The following is a 14,061-nucleotide window of genomic DNA, read 5'->3' on the forward strand; positions in this document are numbered from 1 at the left end:
ATAGCAGTCCTAAATGTATCCCAACTCTTTGGTAGAGTGCAAAGCAAGAAAGTAGCCTTAAATTCCTCATCAATCATGAACTTAAAGGCAACTAGTTGGTTGAAAATGGAGTTTGACTCACTCAAGTGAGTAGACATTGCTGTATCCTCTTTCATACGCAAATCCATAAGATTTTTCAACCAATACACTTTGCTTGCAACACTCTTTTGTGCATATAGTTCTTCCAGTCTAGTCCATATAGCATATGTAGAATCCAAACCTTCAATGTTGAAGGGCAAGGGATTAGAAATTGATAGCTCTATGGTTGAGCGTGCAAGCTCATTTAACTCATCCCAATCATCCTGATCCATGTCCGTGGGTTTTACCCCTTTGGTTTTGATTAGCTTTGCCTACTTCTTTTGTAATAGGATATTGTAGTACTGCTTTTGCCAAACTGCAAAGTTATGTGCACCTTCAAGCTTCTTTATGTGCATTAGATTACTGCTGTCATTACTGCCAACCATGATTTTCAGCCCAAATGTGACAAAAGCCAGCAAATGCAAGCCCAAATTGTCACCCAAGTGACCAAGGTACAAACAAGTACCAATCAGCAATAAATGACCACATATAAGCACATATTTCAAATCTGTAGTTAAATTTTTAGAAGCACCAAACCATGTGCTACAGCATTATCCAATTGATTATAGATGTTCTAAGCGCATGTGCATCACATTACATGAGGAATCCCAAAATTTCAGCTGCAATTTCTGTTGTACATGTACGCACGGGCATAAAATTTGACATGAACAGTCAAAGGTCCCAAAATTTTGTGCTGAAAGCATCGAACACACATCTGTATTTCCTCTGTCATCATAGAACAGGCTAGTTTTACCAAAATATAGCAATTTCAGCAAAACCCCCAGATTTTACCAAGTGTTGATGTCCAAATTGCGCGGAATTCAACTTGCATGTACATAAAATGACCAAATGTTGCACAAATTTGCCCAAACTGCAAAAGCCCCAAATTGCACGGGGTCCAATGTGCCTCAATGTCGAGAAACTGGGTTAATTTCAGCCTAATTTGTGCATGTACATTAAAAGCCCCAAATGTCGGGGACAAAATGTCACAAATTCCTACAATTTTTGAGATAGATATCATTATTGCATCTTGCTCGTACCAAATTTGGACAAATCCCCAAATTTTCCAAGTCCTGGGTGTACTAATTTCAGTGAAATTGAAAGAATTTCACTAAAATATGAAAAGCCCCAAAATTCTTGGACAAACGTGCACCGACTTTGTAATTTCTGAGTCAAATTGTCCAATTCTGTGTTGAGATCCCCAAATTCAGGTAAAGCCCCAAATTTTTGGGCCAATTTTGCACAGATCTGAGATTTTGTGCTTGTGCGCGCGAAACCGCGTCAAGGGGTAGAATTTGATTAGGAACGTGATAGGGTCCGTTGACCCCGTGCAGGTCGCCGACGAGACATCGCCTGCGCCTACCTCCACGGACCACCGTCGCGCGACTGCTGTCCAATTACGCGCTGTCAACTGCCCGCTATTCTTTGTCAGCTGTCGCTTGGTCGTCATGCAGCGCGCCGATTGCTCCCCCTATTGCCCGTTATGCGGCAGTCGACTGTAACACGCCTATCAATTGTCTACTCGCCTTAGCCTTATCGCACAGCTATCATTTGTCACAAATTGTCGCATTCCCTGCGACACTTTCTGCTCACCTGCAACTTGCCGCCTAATTCAAGCTACAACTCCCGTGAGTCGTCTGTTGACTGGCAATACGACTGCTTCTCCTGCACACAAGCATGCCTTCGACTTGTCTCGGCTACTCGCTCGCGAACTTAGAGAGGCACAAACGCCTCAACCGCAACTGTGATACCAGTTTGTAGGGACCAATTAGGCACAAAGATCGAGACAAACAGTCATTACGCGTAGTGAGAGACACAGAGAGTGAGAGAGCAGAGTAGAGTGAGCACGTTTTCAGGTACAATGACGAGTGTGTACCTTTAGGTTTTTAGATAGATATATATGTGTAAGTACAAGTGCTAAGGGTGTGTTCACACCCGAGTATATTTAAAAGGCACGAGACCTTTATTCCCAACATGTAGCTACTCCTTGGTAGGATATTGTTTGCTCCAATTCTACAACTAGCATGATATTTATGTGTTATTTTGTAGTAGCCTTTTCGCTTTGACTTATGCTTGACAAGATTTTCTTGGTGGCTAGAAGGCCTGATGTGAGACCAATATCCATTTGTTTGGGTGGCATGAAGGCTAGATGTAAATATTCCAACATTAATATACACTTATTCACGCGGAGAGAGAGAGAGAGAGAGAGAGAGAGAGAGAGAGAGAGAGAGAGAGAGAGATTTTAACATCTGCCAAAGGCCAAAGTGCCTATGAGAATTGATGAGCATAGAGTGCAACTTCAATGATGTCTCATCAAATAGTGTAATCAAAGTACATCTAAACAAGTGAATCAAATGTAAAGATCCATATCTATAGGAGTAAAACAAAGTATTGAAATGAGAGAGAGAGAGAGAGAGAGAGAGAGAGTGTGTGTGTGTGTGTGTAATGTTGACATGTTTACACAGGTTCTTGCATCATACCACCAAATTCTGTACTACTTTTTGATGTGGAGTTTGTTGGGAAAGTTTGAGTCAATAGGAAATATAAAAATCAAATTTAATGGGTCAATGAATGTCTCACATTATGTTGATTTTATCTATTCAATGAGGAGACATTATGTAAATATAGATGCAAAATACATGAAGAAAAGCAAATGAAATGAACATGTCCGTTCCTTTGAAGATGTCTCCAATGCAATTGACGCAGTAACGTCTCCATATTATGAGGTGTCAATGTTCATTATCATAAATATGTCCACCAAAGAACAAGTTCAGAACCTAAAAATTATAGAGTTGCAACCTCTTTAATGTTTGTTCATTTTGTGAGAGGGTTGCCAAGCGATTCCAAGTTGAAATGAGCCTTTTTAATGGCCCAAGGTATGTTAACATACCCATCTCTCTAATCACCGAGCACGTTTGACAAACAACCCTCTTTGTATTGTCCAAGATCTCCCTTGATTCTATGTTTACCAATTGACGAAATTGTAAAAATGTAGATTGTTTGTTGGAATTATAATTTGGCCTCTAGTATGTAATGTAGCTTCCAATGCATGTGCATGCGAACAATATATGAATTGAGTATGTGAATTGTCTAACAAGTCAAGATGCCCAAACAAGTAAATCTAGATATGGAACAAATTACTAGGGAAGAAAGCCTACTTGTAGGAGGGTACGAGTGCAAGAGAAGCATACTATGAATGAAAGGTTTTTAGAAAATTTTAAGTGGCACTAATGAAGTGAGCAAATATGAAGGATTAAAATTGAACACCGAATATGTTACGAGGGTATCAAAGTTAACTCGACACAAACTGATGCATGGGTTGTAATATATTGGTAGAAAGTGAATAAAAGGTTTTTGGTAAGTGATAGTAGTCTTAAGCCAATAATATCAATTCTAGACAAGCCATAAGAGTAATATGCAAGTGTGTTTAGGCATGAATCAACAGAAATGCATAATTAAAGGTTAATTATGAGAAGTATTGAAGTGCGTTCAAACAACAATTTTGTCCAATGTAGCTTTTTTTAATGGCCTTAGCTAGATAGGGTATTTTGTTGGGTAAAGCTCTCCCTTGGATTGCGCAAGCCTAGGGAAGAAAGTTGAATCTCTCTTTGTCGAAAGTATGCTTTTGTGATTTAGGAGTTGCCTTGGAGATTTTGTAGCACTCCAAACACATTGGTGATGTCAAAATCCCCAAAATATGCACCCAAACTTTTGAGAGCTCAAAAACCTCAAATGACATGAATCATCAAAATCAAATTCTAGATGACCTATTTTGCCAAACCTTTGCAGTTAAGAGAGAGCCATCACATGGAGTTTCTTTTCTAGATGCAAACATATCCATAATTAATATTGAAAAATATCATAGTATTACACTTTAGGTGTTTGAGATAAAAAGGTGCAATGCTCTATTTTTAACTCCATCTACTTTTTCCATTTTATACATCCATTCTCATCATTATCTAACTTTAAATACATTATGTGCCCAGTTTATAGTGTTGTTTGTAAAGTACACCAACTCATGCTGATCTCAAAAATGATTCTAGAATTCTTGTTGAAATGCTTGAAGCAACAAAGTAGTAGTTAAAGCATCCTCCTCAATTACTATACTGAAATAGCTAGAAATCAAGACTATTGAATTACACCTTAGCATATTAACAATGGAATCCCTCCCTATGTCTATTGTTGTTATGGCCATAAATGTTTACTATGTTAGCTCTTATCATCCTCCCACTTAATAGATACTCAAATGAGAATTCTCCCCTCATGTCCATCCTACTTATGTATTGGTTCTCTACTAGTTCTTAATATTGCAAGACAACTAGACTCCTTTCATTTCTTGCCTCCAACCATATTGGTTTCTTTTCCATGTCCATGTTGAACTTCCCTACCCATGCAACTTGTGTTCTTGTATTGTCACCACATCTAGCTCACATTTCACAATCCATTTTGATAAGATGAATCTTTTAACATACCCATTGAGCACTTTAACGTTTAGCAAGGTAAGCTTAAGATGATCCCTTAGCATATTTATTGCTATTATTTTGCTGCTCAGTGCTTTGATACCCTCTCTCTTTAGCATTTGTTACTTCTTTGATGAACCAACTATTTCTTTTGCTTCTCAAATTTGAAACCATTTGTACGTTGGCATCAATCCCTGGGTACTCCATGTCCAAGTGCTTCAGAGGGACTCTTGTTGATATGTGTAAAAGAGTTCGCTTTCCCTTTGCTATATTTTGGAATGGCTGCTTTGTATTGGAAGTTTTCAATTTGTGAGGGTTGAACCAGGTACTATCCACCCTTTCCTTTGGTATAGCACTAATTTCTTTTTGCCACCCTTCACTCTTATCTGTATCAACCTTCTCCTTCTCTGTCTCACTAACCTTGCCTACATCATAGCTAGTTCTAACCACTTCCATCCATGATCCTTCCTTTTCATTGGACTTGGCATTAGCTTCTCCTATTTATGCATTTGGACACTTTATAATGGTGCCCCTAGGCACCACATGTGAAGCAGGCCCCTACAAACTTACTCCATGCAAGTCTAAACTTGAGTTGGTGAACAAAAACTCAAGTTGCCTCTCCTTAGCTTAATCCTTAGATTATCAAAAGAGTGAAAGAGAGTTTGCCATGTGTACAAGAATATGATATTCTTTTTTGATTTTCTTTAGAGGTAGTAGAGTCTCTTTTTTTAAAGCCAAAATTTCCAAAGTTTGATATGCTTCGGTGGTTCAATGGTCTTATCTATTGAAAAAAGCTATTGAGATATATGATAAAGATAGAATGAAGTTAGGAATATATACTTGTCTCCGATTGAACGTGGTTCTCTAAAAATATAAATAAACAAGAGGGGAGAAAGTTGAAGCAACTAAGAGCATGCACACACACACACACACACATAATGCAGACTTGAACACACAAAGAAATAGGTTGAAATCTTCTTTGTTTTCTTTCTTCTTTTTCCATACAAAAGATAGTCTAAAATATGATAAATGAATAATATGAAAATACTAAAATATATGCACATGTCATCACTAAATGTTAACCTACTAAGGATAGATGAGGTGTCACAATGAATGTGCCACAACTAAGAGTGGACTACATGGGAATAGTCCAGCTATACAGTCACTAGCACATCCTCCATGTACGTCACCTAACCTGCCAATGATTAAAGTCTTGCTAGATCACCAAGGTGTGTAGTAGATGCCAACTCATGTGGAGGTTAGCATCATGCTAAAGCATTGGAGCTTCTTAGCTCCCAAAACCTTAGTAAAAATATCAACAGCATGATCCTTTGTACTACAATAATGAAATCAATATCATTTGCTAGAATTCGCTCTTGAATGAAATGGTAATGGATCTTCATGTGTTTGGTCCATGTATGATATACTAGGTTCTTAACTAGTTGATGACTACTAAGGTTATCACAATAGATGATAACCTTCTTGTCCACTTATAATCCCAAATCACCAATGTAGCTTGGGTAGCCAAGCTACCTCACATGTTGCAAACAACTACAATATACATATACATTGCCTCAATACTAGACAATGCAATTGTAGGTTGTGTCTTGCTCGTCCAACTAACAATACCACCTCGAAAAGAAAATACAACTATTGGTAGACCTCCTATCTAAAATACTCCCAACCCAATCTACATTGTTGTAACCATGCACATCCAAATGTACACTTGTAGCATAAGACAAAGCATAATTAATTGTAGACTTGGCATAGCACAATCTATGCCATAGTCCATCCAAGTATGGCTTTGTGGTAGTAGCTACATAAATTGACTCTCTGAACCAATTGCATAGTTTAAGTCTAGCCTAGTGATAGTCAAATAAATAAGGATGCCCATAATCTTTCTATACATAGTGACATCCTCAATCACATCACCCTCATGTGTACTAAGCTTAGCATTAACATCCAAAGGTATTGAGATTGGCTTTGAATGAGCCATATTATACTTTTATTGCATATCTAAGGAACTTTTTCTCTACGACAATCATATGCTTTTGGAATCTTGATTATTTCAATGCTAAGAAAATAACACATCTCTTTCAAATCCTTCATTTTAAACTTGACCTTGAGAAGACCCTTTATATTATCAATCTCTATCTCACTATCGCCCACAATAATCAAGTCATTTACATACATAGTGCTGATATCTCCATTGCTCTCACTTATATATAATGATAGTGATTAGCATTGAGGGATCAGCATGTGTCTTATGAAACCCAATGCTAATAAGATATCCTGCAATCCTATCATGCCATGCCCTTAGTGCTTGCTTTAGCCCATACAAGGCCTTAAAAAGCCTGCATATATAATTAGGATAACTCTCATTTATATAGCTAGGTGGTTGCTCCACATAGATTGTTGCTTGCAACTCCTCATGCAATAAGAATTTTTTAGCATTCATCTTATGTATGATGTGACTCTTTGATACAACCGCTACTATGGTAGCCCTCATAGTAACTACTTTAGCTATTGGAGCAAAAGTCTTCTCATAATCAATGCCATGAGTCTGTTCATATCCTTTGGCAATCAAGCTTACCTTATAGCACTCAATAGATCAATCTAACTCATGTTTCACCTTATAAGCCCCATGTGTCATTTGCCTTAATAGTACCATTTTCTTCATCCACATCCTTAAAACTAGTAGTCTCCACATCATGGATGACCTTAGCCATGTAAGCATAGTGATGACTAGCGGCTAATGAGCAGTGTTGCATATTGTGGCACATGCCAAAGGATGTGCAAGTTTGGATGGGATGTATTGTGTGGTTACACATTCATTGAAGGAAAATTAAGGAAAATACATCTATATAAGTATTTCATATATATGCTTATGGGATACTTACTCATGATCCTAATAGGTTTTTCTAGGATCAAAATTGATCCATTGAAATAGTCTAACTTTCTAGTATTAAGTTCTAGTAACTTAATAAGAATTTTGTGTGGATCTAAACACATGCAAGGAGTTATCTTGAGTGGTACAAGGCATCTAAGCCTAAAAATATAAAAAGCGACACATTTTTCAAAAAGTGACATTTTCAACTAGTTTGAGGGGATTTTTAGAATTTTGCCATCCAGTATTACTTGTCACTCGAGTTTACTCACTTCGATTTGAGTACCTCAATGATGATATTCATAGTTTGTATGAAGTTATGGGGAAAATAAGTTGCATCGAAGCTTATAACAAGATTGTTGTCTTAAACAATTTGTGATAGTCACATGGACTTCTTAGACATATGTTGACATGAAGATCAAGGAAAGGTGTTATGATGTTTTAAAGGCCGGATGTTTCTCTTATATAGAGGGTATTTTAGATTTATGCAAGTTACTTTGTCTTGAATGAAATCTATGTATATATGAATTTTGTTCTTAGAAAAGGGGTTTCTTAGAAAAGGGGTCTGTGTCTTGAATTTGGATCATGTGAACAATAATTGGATTGATGCATAGGATATTTCTAAGCTATCGTCTCAATGAAATCATCTTGAGCTATCATCTCAAACTTGTCTTAATCAAATTTGTGCATGCTATATAAGATCTAAATCAAAGACTCTCCAATAGCTAGGTTTTCTATATTTCTTGTGTCTCTTTTGCAAAGGACCTTCCTTCTTTCAAAGATTTCTTCTCTCTCTTCTTGTCTCTTCTTACTAAATCCTTGTGATTAAGACCTTTCACTTGCCCCCGCCCCCCACAGCAACATGAATGTCATATGATTTTATGTCCAAGATTCTGCATGTATGACATGACAAGATAGGTTATATGAGAGTTGGAGACACTGCAGAGTCTTGATTCAGTACATTACTTGGAAGTAATAAAGTTAAACTCAAGAGGAGAAGAGAAAATGATGTAAGCCTATGACTAGGAGGTTGTATGCATGTGACTTCATGCAGAGATTAAGTGGAAACTTAGGAGAGTTAGGTAAAAAATGAAAAAGGGAAGAAAAGTAAGGGAAGGAGTGTAGCAAAAAAATGTGGACAGTAGGCGTAAACTATCTAAGAGTGGGTTGAAGCATTCATGGAGGGAAGAAAGACATATCTCATGCAAAATCAGAGCTTTTGTTAAAGAATAACAATGAACACTTCTTGACCTACCAAGGATTGATTGGGGCAACAAACGAGTTATTTTGTGGCTTCCATGAATTGTATGGAACATGGCAAAACAAAGTATGTAGGCTAAACAGTGTTGTCCTAAAATTTCAATAAGAATATTTGATCTTTGGGTTTAACAAGTAATGCATATGCTTGTCTATAGCAGGTAGATGCTTGAAGTAGATGAAGAACCCTCTTTACGATGAGTTTGGGGCAGCATAAATGAGATTTTTTACTATTGTTTATAAGAGTCAAATAGGGTTGACCTCATATTTATAAGGCCCATACATGGAATTTATAGGATTCGAGGATTACCTCGCTCAGTAGCATGCTCGGTTGATGGTAGCTACTATATGCTACATGTTTTTTTGGATTAGAGATGAGATTTGAACATTTCATGATTGCATAAAGCTGATGTATAGCAAGGTGTCATCCTATAGTGGGGTTATCTTTGAGTTCTCATCTCAAAGCTTTTGGACAATCATCCCAAGGTATTGCACTCATACAGTGAGTGCATGCATTGAAATTACTTTGTTGCACATTGTATGAATCAAATGGCTTTGTGGCAACTTCAATTATAATTTATTGATCCTCAAATTGGTTCCATCTTCCCTTTTCTTATTCTTTTCGACTCATACTCTCTACATCCTTCTCTCTTAAACCCCCCACGGTTAAGGCCTTCAACTAAACATCCCCCTAACACGGTGCCTAAGAAGCATCCTTAGAAGCCTTAACTTGAACTTTAGTTGCCTCCTTAGAAGACTTAGCTTCAACATTAGTTGAAGTATTTGGAGAAGGTTTTAGAGGTTTGAAAATATACATCTTTCATGTTATTTTCTTGGTCCTAGCCATTGAGATTGAAAGAGCAACAGAAAAGTAATAGAGAAAAATAGTGTGATATAGGGGATGCAAGGTGTCATGCAAGGGCTATATCACATTGTTTAGTTATTGTGATAGTGAGAGACCAAAAGGGGAAAATGACACAATATAGGAGATCCAAGGTGCCAAGCAAGCAATATATCACACCATTTGGTCATTGCAACTAGTCAAAGAGAAAAAGGAAACAATGATACAATGTAACAGGTGTGAGGTGCCAAGAAATGGCTATATCACAGCCTATTTTCACTTGCCTTCGGAAAAATAGACAAAAATGTAGAGTTTGGCCTATATATACCCATATCCGAATCAGCCATATGTCATCGTTTTATCTGTCAACCATCACATCCTCCCAATGGTCGCATCCAATAGCTCTATTTATTTTCTTTTGCCACCCTCATTTAAAGCTTTTGTATGAGTTTTTGAAATCATTATTTGCTCTCTGTGTTGGGGGATTTGCAAGGCTTTCTTGAGTGACCAAATCGTTTGACATACATTGTCCTACTATTATCAAGCCGTGTATATTGCAGCATTTCAAACTTATGATCCACTCTCCAATCGATGGGCAAAAGTAGTAGACAACCAAACACCATAATATGCATTGTACCACAATTCTTAACCCCAACATATCATGCCATTTTGACCTTGTGGTTCATTCCCAATAGGTGGATCTTGTAGGGCTTCCTAGATGACCAAATGGCATGATGTAAGACTCTCGACTACTATTGACCCCATCACATCACTTTGTTTTAACCTATGGCCTCCTCTTTCCAAGCATCAACATGGAAGACCCCTCAAGTTTCAAACCTCACAATCCACCGCTTAATGTTCCAAAATGTTCTAGGTCCAAAATAACTTCAGTGCATTAATGAAAGCCATGTTGAGAAGGTTGAAGAGTCCTCTAGAAACCCTATTCTTCCTCCTTTGCCAAGCTTTCCTTGGTATTGTCAAATGTTTTAAAAAAATGGATTTGAGAGAGGACTATTGTTTGGCAATAATTGTTGAGGGTTCTATCATTGCTGTGATAAGATCATTGAACTTGAAAATGGATTGAAGAATAAGCTTCTTAAATTGGATACCCAAACTTATAGGTTCATTAATGCATATGTGGCCTTATCAGTTTGAGAAGCAAAGAAAAAGAGCTTTGATATCAAATGAGTACAACCAATTTCAACAGAATCTTGGAATTTCCAACCTTGGAAGAGAGTAAAGTGATTATGTAAAACTCAAAGATACTACGGACTCAACAATTGACTTGTCAATATCATGTATGGTTGAAGCTAACGTCAACAATTGATCTGTCAATATCATGTATAGTGGAAGTTGTTAAAAACCAAAATGCATATTATCTCAACTTAAAATACATAGTTGTGTCTATCATCACCTTTGAAGTTATCATATATTTTCTTATTTTTCAATCGGGAATAGTAGATGATGAGAAATTCTTATGAGGGGCCAAAGGATCAAGGACTAGTGGTGCTCCCAAAGACCAAGCTCTTGGACATTACTTCTCTAAAATTAATGAACATCTTATCTATAGTTCCACAATAACTACTCAAAAGAGGTAGCTTGCCCTATACTATGTATAAGAGCATGGTTTTAGTCTATTAAGATATTAGACAAATGTCATTTTACAAGTGGATTATTGTCCTAATGGTAGGAAAGAGCGCCCATAAATAAAGAGGAGGCATGTAGTTCCATTTCCACATGCAAAAAGATCTGTAAATTTTAAAAGAAAGGGATGTAATAATGGCGTGAAGGGAGGGTGTACAAGTTATTAGCTTTTTTAATTGAAATTACTATCACTAAGGAGAAAATTAAATTTTGAATTGAAAGCTCCCTCCAACCACATTTCCATGTGTTAAGCTACACATTATTCTAGGAAGAAAATATATTTTTAAAATCCAAATGTTTCACTTTTTAATTGGAAAACACTCAACTTGCTTTTTGGCTATTGTGCAATACAATGTAATGCTAACAAAATCATACTACTAGAATAGATGGCTAGCATATAGATTTTTGGATTGGATGCTTTCTGACATTCTCATCTTATGATTTAGCAACAAAGCAGACATATATAAAAATCATTGCTAGCTACCAAAGGATAAAATTTCTATCATTTAGAAAAAAGTCTCCTATGGTTGAAAATTTTCAGATACTCTAAAATGCTAATTTTATATACACATATGCTATAAATACAATGGCCATTTTGGGTTTTCTATCTATCTAACTTGTTATTTGTTTCAATCTTTGATTGTGGTCTTATGAAAAATGAGTTTAGCAACAAAGCTAGCAAATGTAAAAGCCATTGTTGGCTACAAGAGAAGAAAATTTCTATGATATAGTGGGAAGTTTCCTAAGGATAAAAAGAGATACTCTAGAAGGCTAATTTTGTATACACTTATGTTATAACTACAATGGCCATTTTGGGTTTTCCAGCTACTATCTTGCTATCTTTTTCAATGTTTAAAGTAGTCTTCTAAAAAATGCATTGAGTAACTCAATAAGAGCATTGTTTTTTGTAATTACTCCACTATGTACTATGCTCCAAAAGAATGTTGTATGTGCTTGGAAGTGTGACTTTTCCATGCCTTGGATACTATATATTGCAAGGGGCCCTTACTTCTTCACAAAATAAGGCCCATGATTATGAAGGATATGCTACGTATAGTGAAAACAAAGTATATTAGATGTATTATATTACAAATGTAGACAATTTTGTCTTACCAAATAAAAAGTGATATTCTTATCATGCCTCCTTGATTATCAGAATAAGATTTGTAATTGAACATTTACTCTTCTACATTAGTATGTATATCTTATGTTACCTGATTGCATTCAAAAGATCTCAAGGTGCCTCCAAACCTCCATTTTAAAAGTTGCAACTCTCATGGTGCACAAGCCGTGTTTCTCATAATCTCACACCATTCTTCAAACATTCCTACATTGCATTTACCTATTTTTCTCTATGGTTTCCAAAAAATCATTCGGATTTTGAACCTCCCATAGACACATATGCCAATACATGTCGCGTTTTCCTTGACACTATTAGATCTTTCCTTACGTGAACTTAGTCCCCATAAAAACCGATTTTTGATAGTAATATTTTGCATTTATCAATGCATTAATTTAACAACAACGTTGGCTTAACTACATATGCATAATCAAGATGCAACCATAAAAGCTTGTTTATTATTTTATTATTTTCATGCAAAGTAAAGATACAAACATTTCCCAGAGAAATTGGAAGAATGGGATTGCATATTTCTTTTTTATTTTAAAATTCACTCAAATCTATTAATTTTCCCATTGGGGCTCTTTGTGCTACATGCAAACTAATCCAGTCTTTTGACCCCATAATTTTCATGCAAGAGTTATAAGGATATTTTGCATTTTTCCCATTGCATATATCAAGCATATATCTGATAGTCTTTAAATCAATACTTATATGCTATTCACATTGAAACTACTAATCCCATCAACTACCATTATTTCTCCACTGCTTTGAGAGTGAATTATATCAAGAATACTTGTGTGAGAGAACTATTTTAGGGTTTAATAATTCTTGATTGGTACTTGAGAACAATCCACCAAATCTCCATCTCAAACTAAATCTTAAGTTGTGGTTCTTGTCCCCTACCATTGTTGTACTCCACTGCCCTCTTCATGATGCACATGCTAACTCTTTCCATCTTTTGTCCCTTTTAAATTTACACTTCATCCAACTTTAACATAATCTTTAAAATACCACCACATTTGTGATTTCCTCCTCATTTTGCTAGATGTTAATGCCTAAACATTCAAGAGATTTTTTTTGTGAGATCTAGTCTCTTCTTTTTTGCCCCACTATTTCTAAACAACTCATTTATATTTTAATCTATCTCTTCCCCTCTCTAAATCCTATCAAGGTTTGTTTTAAGCATATAATTTCTTTTGCAATGACTAGTTAGCACTTTCTTAAACCCCAACCTCATTCATCAACTCATAAAAACATTTCATGCATTTATGTCACATTTCCATAAGTTCTAAAACATAACCTCATATAATACCCAAGCATACCATTAAAACTATAGCCAATAACATTGAAAAATGGACAAGGTCTAGCAATAGAAGGGTCCTTTGGATAAATATTTCTATCCACCCATAAATCTATGTGCTTCCGTCCTTATATTCGTCTCATCCTTATCCAACAATGCTTGATGATATAGACTTCTCTAATATGAAAAAATCAACTATATTTGAATAAAAATCTTATACTTACACCTAACAGTATTACTTAAAGACATATTGGTAGACATTATAGCATAATATTATATACCAAGTGACAATTTCACAAAGAAGGAAAACTAGAGCAAAAAGAGAATAATATAACAAATAAATGTGGAGGAGGGAATCAATATGAATTAGGTGGGAAATTGTAGGAAATATCAATTTTGCAAGTTCCAAAGGAAAACCAACCAAAAATGTGA

General features: G+C 36.0%; 1 protein-coding gene across 3 annotated transcripts in view; it reads left to right on the forward strand.

Annotated features, from left to right (window-relative positions):
• Positions 1–10,912, forward strand: part of LOC148039855 (peptidyl-prolyl cis-trans isomerase FKBP13, chloroplastic-like) — a 54,304-nt gene extending 43,392 nt beyond the window's left edge. For 2 of the 3 annotated variants that reach the window (XM_087694675.1, XM_087694664.1), the window contains one exon: positions 2,583–2,919. In XM_087694675.1, coding sequence (XP_087550801.1) covers positions 2,583–2,647 — 65 coding nt within the window. In that variant the 3' untranslated portion in view covers positions 2,648–2,919. Of the gene's footprint in view, positions 1–2,582; positions 2,920–10,712 lie in introns of those variants that run through there. The other variant, XM_087694672.1, reaches the window with a different exon arrangement.
• The last annotated feature ends 3,149 nt before the right edge of the window (positions 10,913–14,061 follow it).

The sequence above is a fragment of the Lygodium microphyllum genome, chromosome 2 (assembly GCF_053477565.2).
Source record: "Lygodium microphyllum isolate KBCC chromosome 2, Lygodium_microphyllum_v1.1.10, whole genome shotgun sequence".
Classification (NCBI taxonomy): domain Eukaryota; kingdom Viridiplantae; phylum Streptophyta; class Polypodiopsida; order Schizaeales; family Lygodiaceae; genus Lygodium; species Lygodium microphyllum.